The sequence below is a fragment of the Mustelus asterias genome, chromosome 1, assembly GCF_964213995.1.
Source record: "Mustelus asterias chromosome 1, sMusAst1.hap1.1, whole genome shotgun sequence".
NCBI classification, from domain to species: Eukaryota; Metazoa; Chordata; class Chondrichthyes; order Carcharhiniformes; family Triakidae; genus Mustelus; species Mustelus asterias.
Window position 1 is genome coordinate 169576489 of NC_135801.1, and position 16380 is coordinate 169592868.

Genomic DNA, 16380 nt, shown 5'->3' on the forward strand with positions numbered 1-16380 from the left:
GAGGACAAGGGCAATAAATACATGGGAACACCGTCACCAGGAAACTCACCTTCCTGATTTGGAAATATATCACTGTTCCTTCCCTGTTGCTGGATCAAATTAACACCACTGTGGGCGTACCTACACCATAAGGACTGCAGCAGTTCAAGAAGGCAGCTCACCACAAGTTCTCAAGGGCAATTAAGAATGGGCAATAAATGCTGACCTAGCCAGTGAAGCCCACATCCCGTAAAATTAATTTTTAAAAAATGCTGCAAGCTATTTCGTAGGAACATGATATAAAGTTTGACTGAGCTACGAATGGATATTAGGTCAGACGACCAAAAGCTTGGCCAAAAATGAGTGCTTTAAAGGAGGAAGGCAAAGTAGAGAGTTGATAGCTGTGGGGAGATTGGGTCTGGGCAGCTGAAGGTGAGGCCACCAGTGATAGCGTGATTAAAATTAGAGCAGTACAAGAGGTCAAAATTAGATGAGTGCAGATATCTTGGAAGGTTGAAGCGTCGAGATGAACTAAACTTACAACAGGAAACCTTCAATTTACCAGCGGCTCTTGTTCATAGCTTTAAACAAAATTTCTTCCAACTCTACTGGTGAATTTGGGATATGCTGCCTTCCACAGGAAGTGTGTTTATTTGAGACATTGGGGGATTGGAATTGGAAGCAGGAAGTGAATGGATAACCTAGATTACTGAGAGCCAAGTAACACAAACTTGATGCAGCCATCTGTGAATGTATACAAAAATCAAATCAGGAGTAGGCCACTCAGCCCCTTGAACCTGTTCCGCCATTCAGGGCTGATCTGATTAGAACCTCAACCCCACATTCCTCTGTATACACAGTGGATATTTGATTTTAAGTGAAGTCACATAAAATCAAATATCCACTGTGTATACAGAGGATTTGTGGCAACCAAAGCAAGCTGATAAACCAGCAATGAGGAGACGATGTCCTCGTGGTATTATCACTCGATTATTAGTCCAGAAAGTCAGCCAATGTTCTGGGGACCCGGGTTCGAATCCCACCACGCTGGATGGCAGAATTTGAATTCAACTTTAAAAATCTGGAATTAATCTACCGATGACCATGAAACCATTGCCGATTGTTGGAAAAACTCATCTGGTTCACTAATGTCCTTCAGGGAAGGAAATCTACCATCCTTACCCGGTTTGGTGTACATGTGACTCTAGAGCCACAGCAATGTGGCTGACTCAACTGCCCTCGGGCAACGAGAGATGGGCAATAAATGCTGGCCAGCCAGTGATGGCCATGTCCTACAAATGCATGGGAAAAAAATCTGCTTGAAAGATTTAATCACAGTAAGAGTTTTAACACCAGGTTAAAGTCCAACAGGTTTATTTGGTAGCAAATGCCATTAGCTACAAATGGCATTTGCTACCAAATAAACCTGTTGGACTTTAACCTGGTGTTAAAACTCTAACTGTGTTTACCCCAATCCAATGCCAGCGTCTCCACATCATGAAAGATTTAAAGCAGGGAATAAAAAATGGGGAATATAAATCATGTTTAAAGCACTATGGGCATTAGATGAAGTTTTTTAAAAAGTTTAGTTTATTTATTATTGCTACAAGTAGGCTTACATTAACATTGCAATGAAGCTACTATGAAAATCCCGGAATCGCCACACTCTGGTGCCTGTTTAGGTGCATTGAGGGAGAATTTAGCATGGCCGATGCACCGAACCAGCACATCTTTTGGACTGTGGGAGGAAACCGGAGCACCCGGAGGAAACCCACACAGACACGAGGAGAATGTGCAAACTCCGCACAGACAGTGACCCAAGCCGGGAATCAAACCCGGGTCCCTGGCGCTGTGAGGCAGCAGTGCTAACCACTGTGCCACCCACAAGAGAGAAACTATGAAAATATAAACTATATAAAAATTAATCTGCCTCATACATAAATAAAATTATTTATCATGCTGGAGGTTGATCAGCAGTAATTATGATTTAGAAAACTATTAAAAATCTCACTCTCTCTTCATTGAACATTTCCATTGGCCAGTAGTTATGGCGAGAATAGTGGGTAGTTTAACTTCACACTAAATCAGTGATTTTAGAATAGTGCAGTCGGCAAAGACTAGGCAATACACCCATTGAAGGAGCAGTTGTGGTGGCACAGTGGTTAGTACTGCTGCCTCACAGTGTCAGGCAGCACCTTCTTAGTCCTTCACAGCAGCAAAAATGAAGAAATGTAAAAAAAACACCAGCTCTCCTTGTTCAGAATCCACTTGTTGCAATTCAGCAGCAACCCTCCCACAACCAATGAACAGCTGGGTTTAAAATCTATCACATGCAAGCTTTCACCCTTGCTTTAAAGGGAGAGGATGCTTAATAGACCTTGTTTACCCCTATACCTGGTACAAACGCCAGTGTATAATAAAGTAGGAAGAAGCAGTGAGTTGAGTGACGTTAAATCTGGAACATGAGTCGTTTTCCCCTATGTAGGGAAGACACAAAAATATGTTGATCTTTTAATTTCACTAGGGGAAAGATGTTTCACACAATGGTGAAAGGGAGCAGTGTATAAAGACAAAATTCCCCAACAAACCCTGGAGTTCAATACTGATCCTAAATCTTGTGTGGCAACATAGCTGTGTTTGAAAATGCTGATAATGTCCACAACAGTCTTATACACCGATCCCTCAAATGTATCGAATCATAAAACCATAAGAAGTAGGAGCAGATGTAGGCCATTTGGCCCATCAAGTCTGCTCCACTATTCAATTAGATCATGACTGATCTGATAATCCTCAACTCCACTTCCCTGCCTTTTCCCCGTAACCCTTGATTCCCTTACTGATTAAAAATCTGTCCATCTCAGCCTTGAACATACTTAACGGCCCAGCCTCTACAGCACTCTGCTGTAAAGAGTTCCATAGATTCACTACCCTCAGAAGAAATTCCTCCTCATCTCTGTCTTAAATGGGTGATCCTTTACTCTGAGATTATGCCCTCTGTCCTAAAGTCTCCCACAAGGGGAAACAGCTTCTCAGCATCTACCCTATCAAGCCCCCTGAGAATCCTATGTGCCTCAATAAGGTCACCTCGCATTCTTCTAAACTCCACTGAGTACAGGCCCAACCTACTCAATCTCTCCTCATAAAAAAAAATTCCTCCTTGCACAGGATCAATCTAGTGAACCTTCTCTGGACTGCCTCCTGTGCCAGTCTTTCCTTAGATAAAGGGACCAAAACTGTTCACAGTATTAGAGATGTGGCCTATCTTGTGTCTTGAATAGTTTTAGCAGGACTTTCCTATTTTCTTACTCCCATTACCTTTAAAATAAACACCAGTTTCATTTGCCTTCCCAATTACCTGTTGAACTTGCATGCTAGCCATTTGTGATTTATGCATGAGGACTCCCAAATCCCTCTGTGCTGCAGTTTTTTTGCAGTCTTTCTCCATTTAAATAATATTCAGCTCCTTTATTCTTCCTACCAATGTGCAGAACTTCATATTTTCCTACAGTATATGCCATCTGCCAATTTTGTTCCCACTCATTTAACCTATATCCCTCTGTAGACTGTCATCCTCACCACTTGCCTTCCAACCCATCTGCTAACTTGGCAATAATATGTTCACTTCCTTTGTCCAAGTCATTAATATATATTGTAAATAATTGTGGCCCCAGCACTGATCCCTGTGGCACTCCACTAATTATATGTTGCCATCCTGAAAATACCCCTCATCCCAACTCTCGATCTTCCATTATTTAGCCAATCCTTTATCTATGCTAATATCTACCAACACCATGGGCTTTTATCTTATTAAGCAGCCTTTTGTGTGGCACCTTAATGAACTTCTAGGAAATCCAAGTATATTACATCTACTGGTTCCCTTTTATCTATCCTGCTTATTACCACCTCAATGTTTTAATAAATTTGTCAGGCATGATTTCCCCTTCATGAAGCCATGCTGACTCTGCTTGATTATATATTTCTAAATGCTCAGCTATTACACCCTTTAGAATAGACTCTAGCATTTTCCCCAGTATGTACACAATGATATACAGAAATGTTGCTTGACATTGCACATAAATCTGACTGACTTTGCTACCATGCTCCTATCTACGAACCGAAGGAATAGGAGTAGGCCACATGGGCCCTCAAGACTGCTTCCCCTTCAATACAGTCATGGCTGCAGCCTCGAACTTCTCGGATTGCTTCCTGTATTGCTCTGGGATAAAAACTCTCTCCTGCAGCCTTGAGTATATTCAACAATAAAACATCCACAACTCTCCATGCTAGAGGATCCCAAAGATTCAGTAAAGAAATTTCTCCACATCTCGGTCCTGAATAGTCAACCACTTACCCTGAGAATGTTCTCGATTGCCCAGCCTGGGGAGCCTATCTCTCTATCAATCCTACCAAGTTCCCTCGGAATCTTGCGTGTTTCAATGAGATCACCCATCATTCTTCTATTAAAGAATGTGGGCCCAATTTACTCAGCCTCTCATCCCAGGAACTAATCTGATGAAATAAAAATAGAAAATTCTGGAGAAACAAAGTTAACATTTCAAGTCTAAATAACCCTTCTACAGAACTGAAGGTAGAAATAGATTAAATAGTTGGAAAGGGGAGGGCGGATGATGTGGGACAGAATAGAAGAACATGGATAAGTCGGGAAAAAGGAGAGATCGACAAATTTGCCATGGACAAAAGACAAAGGAGAGTGTTCTAATTAATCTTTGCTGTACCACCTCCAAAGCAGTTATCAATTTAATTAGCTATGGAGACCAAAACTACACATTTTCTCCAGGTGTGGTCTTACCAAAGTCCCCATCCAACTGCAGGGACCCTTCCTTATTCTTGTACTCCAATCTGCTTTCAATAAAGGCCAACATAACATTTACCTTCCTATTCCTGGGTGCTAGTTTTCTGTTCCTTGTATCTGTACACCTATGTCTCGTGATCAACTTTTACAAATTTCACACCTTTTTTAAAAAAAAACAAATCTGCTTTTTGACTTTTATTTCCAATGTGCATAACTTCACACATTATTATGCGCTATCTGCCACCTTGTTGCTCATTTACCTATTTCAATTTACAGTTTGTATACTCTCAGCTTACATTTCCATCTAGTTTTGTATCATTGGCAAACTTGGATACGCTACTCTCAATCTCATTACTGTATTTTCATTGAAGTTATTAAGAGATGAGGCCCCAGGGCAGGTTCCTGCAGCACTGCATCCGTTATATCCTGCCAACTTGAAAATGTTCCATTGATACCGACTCTCAAGTTTCCTAATAACCAATATTCCATTCCAGCTAACATATTACCCCCAAGCCACTAAGCCTTATCTTTTGCATTAACTCCGTGTGGCAGCTTCTGGCATGTGTTTTGGAAATCCAAGTATACTTCATCTACTGGCTGCCCTTTATCTACAAGTTACATCCTCAAATTTCTATTTCCTAAAACCATGCTGACGCTGTGGACCATACTATGATTTTCTAACCACATCGAGGCTTCCTTAAGAGTTTCCATTATTTTCATGAGTAATCTTGGGATAATTTGGTCTATAGTTCCCCATTTACTCCCTCCCTCTTTCCTTCTTCAGGCGAGTGCCACTTGAGCAGCGTTTCGAAAGCTCGTGCTCCCAAATAAACCTGTTGGACTTTAACCTGGTATTGTGAGACTACTTACTGTGCCTACCCCTGTCCAAAGCCAGCAACTCCACATCCTGGCCTCCTTTCCTGAATAGTAGAAACACTTGCTAACTTCCAAAATACTTGGACCATTCGAGAAAGTAGGTAATTTTAGAAAATCATAGTCAGTACATTCACTTTCTCTGCAACTACCTCTTTCAGAAACCTAGGTCATCAGATCATGAGTTTCTCCAAGTAATTACAGTAATATTTTTTCACAGCTGATGTTAAAGTTCCTCATCCTTATTAGCTCCGTGGTTACTCTTTATTTCAGGTGTGTCATTTGAGGTTTCTATTAAAATATACACAAAACGCCTAGTGTTTCTGCCATTTCTTTTCCCTGTGAGAATTGCTGTTTCTGCCTTGAAGGGAAGGTTGTTGGTAGGGTATCTTCGCACCCATGCCTTTGGGGAATAGTGGGTGAATTGGTGGAAAGAATTCCAAGCTGATACTCAGCCTGTTGGAACTGTGTTTAACGCTCCTTCCGTGGCCAATAAGTCCTAGCATTGACTTGAACCTGGAACTTCTGGTCCAGCTACCATTGTACCCACAAGGCCTCCTTGTCTTGAAGGGATCAACATTTACTTCAGCTACTCTCTTTATATACTTGTAAAAGCTCTTGCAATCTGTTTTTATATTCCTAGCTAGCTTACTCATTTATTTAAAAAGCATTTTGATTGACCTTTGCTGGTTTTGAAAACACTCCCAATCCTCATACTTGCTATTTATTTGCAGCATTACAAGCCTCTTCTTCTAATCTAATACCATCCTCAACTTGCTTTGCAAACCCACTAATGGATCTTTCTTGCTGATTTTGGACATTTTAAATTGTTTCTTTAAAAATGTTCCCTGGCAGACTGTATCCAGATCGTCCCTCATACCTATGTAATTGGCTTTAAGATTCTGGTTTGGGGACTGGAGTATGTTGTTGTCAAACTTAATGGAATTCAGTTATCATTTTTTCCCAGTGGCTCTTTTAGCGAGATTTTTAACCCTGCCCCATTGTACGGATTTTGACCCTTGTTGGTCCCACAGCATATTGTTCCAGGAAACTGTCATGAAAGCATTCTACAAACTCATGCTCCAGATCACCTTTGCCAATTTAATTGGCCCAGCTTAAGATTAAAGTCTCTCATTATTACATTGCTTCTGTTACAAGTTCCTAATATTTCCTGCTTAAACATATTGTTCAGGGGCCTATAAAACTACTTCAACTAACATTTTTTGACTCGTTATTTTTAATCTCTATCCATTTTCATTCTATTTACTGATCATCTTAACCAAGACCCTTTCTCACTATTGTCTCGTGTCATCCTTAACATCAAGGTTACTTGCCCTCCTTTTCCATTGTCTTCTCAAAACGTTTGTATACCCTGGAACATTTTTTCCCAACCATGCTCACTTTGTAACCATGTCTCATTAACAGCAATAGTATCAAATCTGTTCATCTCTATTCATGGTACCTGTTAGCAGTTTGTTGATCGTTACAAATACTTTGTGCAATCATCAAGAGCCTTTAAATGTTTTAACCATCATTTACACTGACGCAGTATTACCATTAAACTCTTCTGTTCTGCTTAGCTTTCGTCAGATTGGTAACCTGCTCATTGCCTCAACTTTTCTCTAAATTTCTCACTGGCCCCTCTTTCAGTCTAAAATTCTACCCACAGTCACAGTTCTGCAATTTGTCAGGACGCTGTTACCAGCAGGATATAGAATTTAGAAGAATGAGGGGTGATTTCAATGAAGCGTACAAAATTCTTACAGGGTTCAACAGGGTAGATGCAATAAGTCTATTTCCGATGGCTGGGGGATCTAGAACCAGGGGATACCCTCTCAGAATAAATAGGTCATTTATAGACAAGGTAGATTTTTTCCAGAGGGTGGTGAATCTTTGAAATATTCTACCCCAGAGGGCTGTGGAGGCTCAAATATATTCAAGACAGTAATCAATAGATTTCTAGATATTAAAAGGTACCAAGGGATTTGGGGACAGTGCAGGAAAATCTCATTGAGATAGATTAGCCATGAATAGCAGAGCAGCCTCTGAGTGCCAAATGCCCTACTTCTGCTTCTCTTTTTATGTTCTTCCCCAGTACTGGTGCCAGTGGCCCATGCATTGAAACCCCTTCTTCCCACTCCACTCCGAACCACATATTTAATCCACTAATTTGTTTGACCCTATAGCGATCAGCACCAGAATCTGGTCACAATCATCGAGTTTCTGTGCTTTAATTTAGACCCTAACTTCTCAAATTCTTTCAGCAGAGCACTTGGTTCCTACATGGACAATTGGATTCCTCACCCTCCCATTCCAACGTTGTTTCCAGCCACGAGGAGATATCTTTAACCCTGTCACTGGCCCAGCAACATAACCTTTGGAACCTCTAGTTAAGGCTGACTATACTGTCTTGTTATCACTGCCATGTTGCCCCTCAGTCTCCCATTAAGCCTTTAGGCTTTTCACATAGTGGTGCTAGTCAACTTGCACACCCATACTGCAAGTCCTTGTCCTCATCAACATGGGCAGCAAGTACCTAGTTAAAGTCCAGGGCAGAAACTCCTCCATCATTACATAACAAGAAATTGGAACAGTAGCAAGCCATTTGGATCCTTGAGCCTGTTACACCAATCAGTAAGATCACAGTTGATGTGATGCAGCCTCAGCTCCACTTTCTTGTCTGCCCTCCATAATCTTCCACTCCCTTGTAGGTCCAAAATCAAACTGTGTTGTGAATATATTTAATAACTCAGTTTCCATGCTCTCTGGCTAGAGAATTACCCTCAGAAGAAATTTGTTGTTCCAGGTGTTAAATGGGGGACCTTTTATTTTGAAACTGTGCCCCCAGCTCTTGATTCCCCCCATGAAGGAAAATATCTTCTCAGCTCCTACCCTGTCAAGCTCCTCAGCATCTTATGTTTCTACAAGAGCTATCCTCATTCTTCTGAATTTCGATATGTAGGTCTAGGTCATCCTTTCCTGATAAGACAACTCCTGCACCCTATGATTCAACTTTATGAATCTTTTTGACCTGCTTCAAATGCAACATAATCACTCTTGAAATAAGCAGATCAAAACTGCACACAGTACTTTAGGTATACTCCCCTCCCCCTTGCATTTGCCTTCCTGGAGTTGGTGCGTGTTAATTTTGTGATTCATGTACGAGGCCACCCAGATCCCTCTGTACTGCAACATTTTTCATCTCCACTTCTGTATTTCTATTCCTCCTACCAAAGTGGATAACTTCAAACCTTTATCACATTATACTCCATCCACCATTTTCTCCCCCCTGCACTCATTTAACCTACCCACATTGCTTTTCTGAATTTTTATATCCTCTTCACAACGTGCCTTTCCAACTATCTTTGTACTGTCAGCAGATTGGCTACAATAATCTGTTCCTTCATCCAAGTTATTTAAAATAAATTGTAAATATCCCAGTAGTTACAGTTTGCCAACCCGAAAATGACCCATTTATCTCAACCCTGTCTCTGGTCAGTCAGCCAATCCTCCATCCGTGCTAATATATTACCACCAACTTCATGAGCTCTTGTGTAGTAACCTTTTGTGGCACCTTATCGAATGCCTTTTGGAAATCTTGGATCCCCATACTTGTGTCCATCTTGCAATCACCCTCTTTTGTTCCTGACTATTGACCAAGTCCTACATAATCTAAAGCATGTTAGAGAAGTGTCCAGGTAACTACCCCTCCCTCCTTGATGCCACTTCAATAACTCTAAAGTTGCCCGATTTGAATATATGGGTCCCTGTGATTGCAATACTTCCCACAAACTTGCATGTTGCAGATTTGGCACATACCTTTCCTACATCTGTCTACAGCCAAATTTAATTGTTTTGATTAGTTAATTTAGTAAAATAACATATTTCCTAGCTCAGAGACAACAGCTCACCAACTAGTGGAGGGAAAGTAAAAATTTTAAAAAAGCAACTCTTTCCCCCCCACGCTGCACCAAATTTCCACTTGCAACAAATTCTTGACTTAGTAATGTTTTTGAAGCACTCTTGTATGAAATCTTTGTGCTTCACACTTGCACTAATCAGTTTGTTCTTGCAAGTTTGGCTGTCCTTCCCTTTTTTCCCTCTGTGCACTGTGTCGTTTCGAGGCAAGTGGAAGCTCTGCCAGGATTCCGAAATGCTTTATCAAGAGGCTAAACTGTAACTTCCAGAGATTCCTATTCCATTCCTCTAGGAAGAATGAAGTTTAGGGCAAAAAAAAAAGGGTTACTAGCTAGTTTAATAGAATACTTTTCACGATCACACATCACCCAAATCAATCACCAAGGAAGATGAGCTTTTAAAATAGTTTTAACTGCTTGCTGAAATTAATCAAGCACAAATCGTAGAACCATTAGTCAGCTGCAAGTGGATGCATTAAATAGCATTTGTTAATAAGTTATAGAATTGTATAGCACAGGAGGCTATTTGGTCTATCAAGCCTGTGCCAGTTCTTTGAAACAGCCATCAAAATGAGTCTTGCTCCTATATTATTCCCCACAGCCCTCAAATATTCTTCCTTCAAGTATTCCTTTTAAGTTTGATCCAACACTCTTATCTCATGTCTTCCAGATAATTAGAGATTGAGGATCAAAAAAAAAATCTTCACTGGCACTTTCCACAATTACCTTAAATGTTGTCCTCTGGATACCATCCAATGCCAGTGGAAAGTTTCTCTTCGTTTCCATTCTTTTAAAAGCCCTCAATTGTGTACACTTATTAAATCACCTTTAATGTCTCTGTTCCAAGAAAAATTAGTCCCTCATTCATACCATCATTCTAGTGAATCTCCTTTATACCATTAAATACCTTAGAATCCTTCCTAAAATAAGGTGCTCAGAACTGGATACAATACTCCACCTGATGCCTACCCATCAATTTATAAAAGTTTAACATAGCTTCCTTGATTTTGTACTTTTACACTTCTACAAAGCCACTGAACCTGTCATATGGACTTGAAACTTTAACACTGTTTCTCTCTCCACAGATGCTGCCAGACCTGCTGAGTTTATCCAGCATTGTTTTTACTACCACTGAACCTGTATGCTTTTTTAAACAGCCTTCTCAACTTGTCCAGCTGCCTAAAGACAGATGTGTGCAAAATTCACAGGTCTCTATTCCCCGCAAATTATTTTAAGGTGTACTATAGTTTATATTGCTTCTCATCATTCTTCCTTCCAAAGTGGATCACTTCGCACTTCTGTATACTGTGTCAAATTTAATCAGTTATACATCTGTCCGTAAGAAATAGCAGCAGACCACATGGTCTTATCAAGTCTGTTCTCCATCATTCAGTATGATCATGCCTGATCTTTGGTTTCAACTCTACTTTCCTGGCCACTCCCCATATCCTTTGATTGTCTGGGAGACCAAATATTCTCAGCTGAAAATCTATTCAATAATAGATCATCCACAATTCTCTGGGGTAGAGAATTCCAAAGATACAAAATCCTTTTAGTGAAGAGATTTCTCCTAATCTCCATCCTAAATGACCAGCCCATAATCCTGAGACTGTGGTCATCATAGGACAACCCTCTCATTCCTGGGACCAATCCAGTGAAACTTTGCTGCACTGTCTTCAATGCCAATATATCTTTCCTTAAATTAGAGACCAAAACTGCACTGTATTCCAGGTGTGATCTTACCAAGTCTTGCACAGCCAAAGCAATATTTATGTACTCCATCCTCCCTGCAATAAAGACCAACATGATGTTGGTCTTCCTAATGTTAACATACCCAAGTTCCTCTGAAAATCAATATTTACAAATTTCATACTTTTCACGAAACTATTGTTTTTTCATTCTTACAACTGAACTGAATAACCTCACACTTCCTTACATTATATTTCATTTGCCACACTATTGCTCACTCACTTAATCTGTCTATATTTGTTCGTCCTTCTCACAGCTTACATTCCCACTTAACTCTGCATGTTCAGCAAACTTGGTCTCTGCCTCCTTACCCAAATCGTGTGTAAGTTTGTAAATAGCTGAGGCTTCAGCGCGTATCTTTGCCAACCTGAAAATGTCCCAATAATCTCCACTCTTTGCTTCCTATTCATTAACCAATCTTCTGTCCATGATCAATCCATGAACCTTTATCTTGTGTAATAACTTTTCTCATCAAATACCTTTTGGAAACTCATCTCACCTGTCTGTATGTCTTCCTGAAACCTATTACCAACCTCACTGTTTACAGTTCTTAGTTTCACTATCGGCAGAAATATGTCCATATACCCAAGCCATTTATGATTTTTTTTAAAAATCAGTGATCCTAACACCGACCTCTGAGGGACACCAAATCACACCTTCATGGTTGAGTTTGTTCTCAGCCACAAAAGTTAACTGACATTTAAATGATGGGCTGCAATTCTAGGTAAGCAAGTCTTTTAATACAAAACTTCAAAAAATAAAATCTTGTTGAGGTGCACAGTGAAAAAAAGCATACAGCAGCTTCAGTATGTTATGTCCCATAAGATCATGAACTCAAGACACACAATTGTTGCCTGGTTGTTGCTTCGATTTAAACATGTACAAACCAGTTAGAGAAATTATACTACATATTCAAGCTTAACTGAGTCAAATGAAGTTCAAATTAAATCCCATTAGTACCAATTCTACAAATCTAATTTTCACAACAGTTTCAACACTGAGTTAAGATTAAATGTGTTAAAGGAGGTGGAATTGGTCTGTGCAATAGCATGGTCAGAGCTTTTTATTTTTACACTGGCTGATTACTTGAACACTTCTTGTGGCGTAGGCAATGACTAATTTCACCTGCAAAACCTTTTATGGTGGAAATTTGCGCACATCTTCAGATTAAGGATCTGCACTGCACAAGCAGCAAGGATCACAAACTGGGACTCCTGTTTTCAGAGAAATTTTTCAAAGGACTGATCTTTACTTAGCAGCTGAAGAATCCTCCTGCTCATTGCTTCCCAATTTGTATGAAAGAATCTAACAACAGATATCTGGCTCATAATTTACTTATCTAGCAGGCCTGATATCGGTTTAGATCAAAATGTCTGAAAGTGGTTGCCAATATCAGACCGTGTTCGTTTTACATCGGCTTTGGTTCATAAGATTTCTGTGAAAGTCTTCTCCTAGCCAAAATTAACTACAACTGCTTTTAGACTGAACTCAGTCAGAAACCATTTTTCAATCCTGAGAAAACCATATTGGTAGTTACTTAGGGCATCAATACGATTTAGCTCAGTACATATTTTCCATCCACTGACTATGAAGAAAGAGAAATTTAGTTATGTTTGTCACATCAATTTCACAATATCTAAACTGTTAAGATATTGGACATCAGACTTGATATGGCCATTGACAATCAATGAGTATCTGATAGGAAGTATGTTTCCAGAGTCAGGTTAGGTTTGCTTTATTAACCCAATGTCGCCAGTTGCGAAAAATATGGTAGCCTGGTCAAGATGGGAGGACACTTGGGCTTGAAGACCAGCTGAAGCTAGCTTTGACTGTACAACAGGAACCACTGGGATGCTTTTATTTCAAAACTACCTGCAAACTTATTGGCATCAATTCACTTACAACAACTGGAGTCAAAAAAATTGAAGTGCTCTTCCCATGCATCTTATTCAATCTGCCCTCAACCAGTATCTTCAGAACTCAAAACTATTTTCAGTTCAGGTTGCTGCTTTATACCTTTAGGGATAAATTCTAAACACTATTTCTTTCAGCTGGCTACTTGCACGCAGCAGTCTTCCATAGTTCTCCAATCATTTACTATTAGTCCGTTTGTACTGCAAGTATAAACATTTTTTAAAGAGCGCAATTAAACTAACTATGTGGTCAGACTGTTACAAGTGTACAAAATAGTTAAACATGAGGTACCTCTCACAATCATCCTGGAAAGAAGAGCACCATCCTGAGTATTTCCACAGGGGTGGAAAATGAAACCCATCAGGTTGTTGGCTGAAAAGTGCATAATGGAATTAAGTCCAAAAGCCAGTTATTTTTATGACTACTTTTGGATTGGCTTGCTGCCTTAAAAAACTGCACCGGCGGTCATGGTGGAAACAGAACAATTTTACCAATTAAAACTAAAGCAATTAAAAAAAATATCTAAATAGGTGGCAGAAGGACAGTTCGACCTTTGAATGTTGTATTGCATTAATCTTCTTCCTGACAGTGTAGGCAGACATTGTAGAAGGGAGAAGTTATGTTCCCTAACACAACATATTTGTGTGAACCAGCAGTAGTGAATCTTCAGTTCTGGCTTTGGAAACTTAAATTGTGTGCTCGGTGAATCTGAGTTACAAGTGACCCAAACTTCATCCAGTAAACTCAAATATTTTTTTCTTTTTACAAAACAGCACGCACACATCTAAGCAATAATACAACATGACAGCAAGTGGGAAATAGTGTACCCAGTCAGTGAGATAAAAACGCATTCATCATCATTCAGCGATGGAACACATTTTGTTTTCATCTCACAACAAGCCTATGAATTTCATTAGTCATTCCTCGAGGAATTCTCGAAGTGGCAGCCACAGCTGTCAAATGAAGACACAGGCAATGCTGTTGGCTATATTCAAATAAAATATGATTAAAAACTTTTGCCAACAAACCAGTTTGTTTACATGTGTTATAAACAATGTCAATAAACCTGGAAGTTCTCCTGCTGTGGACTGGCCACTCTTGGACCTCAGCTCGAGCTACAAAAGTGGTATGGGAATATATGGAGTACAAAAAGTTAAAACTAGAGACTGAACTCTATGAGCAGTGCTTTGAGCAAAGCAGAATTAAAGGATACATCTCTGATCTATAAACAGTTGGCGTCTTTCTCATAGGATATTGCAAAGACAGAAGTTTAAAAAGCTCCTGGAACCTCCAAAGGATGAACCAAAAAAAAAACAAAACTAGAAGAAACACAAACAAGAATCTAAAACATTTCAATTAAGGTGAACATGGTTCACAGTTCGGTACATATCTGACTAAACAGAACTTGTATTTGCTGTTATTACAGTTGGTTTAAATAAAACTTGCCTGACCAGAATTTTTCCAGTAAAAGACCCACAATTGTTGCATTTACTGGCTACAGTAATACAGTTTCAATCCCTGCGGTCACACACTTAAACAGTTCAAACAGCCCTGAAGAGAAGGTATTTTAAAACACTGAACGAGTGATTATCTATGCACTGCAATAAAGACCAGCAGAGTTACAAAAGATACTGAACTATTAATGTAAACTACACTAACGCATACAAACACAATGAAGAGCAACTAATAGTGTCATTTCTTTCAGTATCATATTTCTAACACTTTTAATGATTGATAAATGCTATTAATTTCTAGTTTCAATCCCAATTTATATTTTGGTCTTTTAAATCTACCTCCCATTTTCAATATTTCATAGGAGGGATATTTTCAACAAAGATTCCCAGTGTTAACATAATGCTGTGTAGTTTTTCTGTCCGGTTACTGTGAGTTCTCTAGCCACAGTCCTGAGTTATCAGTGCAGATGCAGTTGAGAACTGCTGGAGATGGCTCAGCTGAATCAAGAATGCCTTTCCCTGCAAACAGTTCTTGCATTGCAAGTTGTGAGGAGCGTCTCTGGTAGTAATTATCAAATCAACATCAATTCCCACTACAGTTCAAGTAATTCACTGTGCTTTTCCAACTGGCATATGATTGCTGGTTTTGGGATTCTTGGACTCTAACTTCACTGTCTCATTCAGGGAAGGATTGGTCTCTGGGTTTTTGCATCGTTCCAGAGGTTCTGCCATGTTGCAGTGGTCATGTTCGCAGCAGCAAGCACGTCCATCAATTGTGGACCTGAACATCGTTCCTTCCTCGTGATCCTTGCAGAAAGAGTTGGGGCAGAATTGACAAAAAACAACGGAGGGTTTTCCACAGTCATCACAGTGGTGCCATGGGCACTCCCATTTTCCTGAAACAATAGTAAAATATAAATTAGTGATGGTGCAAAAGAGAACAGGTTACTTGTTAATATATATTTTTGTTTAGATAAGTCTAGTACACGTGGATATCCGTTCTGCTCCACAGATCACTTCAAAACAAAAATCACACATTTATTGCAGTACTCAGAAATTCATTTTCCCTATTCACAAAGATTTTGATGTAATGTGAACAAACAAAACCTTTTTTACAACATAAAATTAGGATATAGGAGGTAGGACTAAAACATGCTGCTAATTGATACAGCAGAAAAATATATTGTCACTGATACAAAACAGTTAATTTTTTCAGAACTTTAACAGAAACTGTTAGCCAGACATAAGACAAGAAGTTTAAACATGTAGGGAGACCTGTATCAGAGGACAATCACTGAATGATTACATGTGCCATGGATTCACAAGGAAAGACATAAGCAACATACCTTCTCCAGGCAAACAGAGTTAATGAGGGAAAAAAAATGATTTTGGTCACAAATGAGATGCAAGCCTTTAAGGACGAAAGGACAATAAAACATTACATTTCTGTGCTATTTATCCAGAAACATGAAGGAGACCCTGGAGGAAATATGTAAAGTGTGCACAATCATCAGGAGTTGCTGGACATCGGAAAGGCCCGAATGGACTGAAAACTGGTCAATGATGTCCATATTTAAAAAGGAAAATAACTAAGGCTCAGACCATAGAAACATCAGTATTCAACTTTACATAAAATAATGGAATTGGTCCAGTGTAAACTTGAAGACTGTATAATAAGTCA

General features: G+C 39.5%; 2 protein-coding genes across 8 annotated transcripts in view; one reads left to right on the plus strand and one right to left on the minus strand.

Moving 5' to 3' along the window:
- LOC144500271 (uncharacterized) overlaps nt 1–16380 on the plus strand; it is a 116512-nt gene that overhangs the window by 71507 nt on the left and 28625 nt on the right. The gene's annotated exons all lie outside the window — the stretch shown is intronic.
- Nucleotides 14498–16380, minus strand: part of LOC144500199 (histone-lysine N-methyltransferase NSD2-like) — a 108144-nt gene continuing 106261 nt past the window's right edge. For all 7 annotated transcript variants that reach the window (XM_078222908.1, XM_078222923.1, XM_078222899.1 and 4 more), the window contains exon 23: nt 14498–15595. In XM_078222908.1, the coding sequence (XP_078079034.1) occupies nt 15309–15595 (287 nt within the window). In that variant the 3' untranslated portion in view covers nt 14498–15308. The remainder of the gene's footprint in view (nt 15596–16380) is intronic.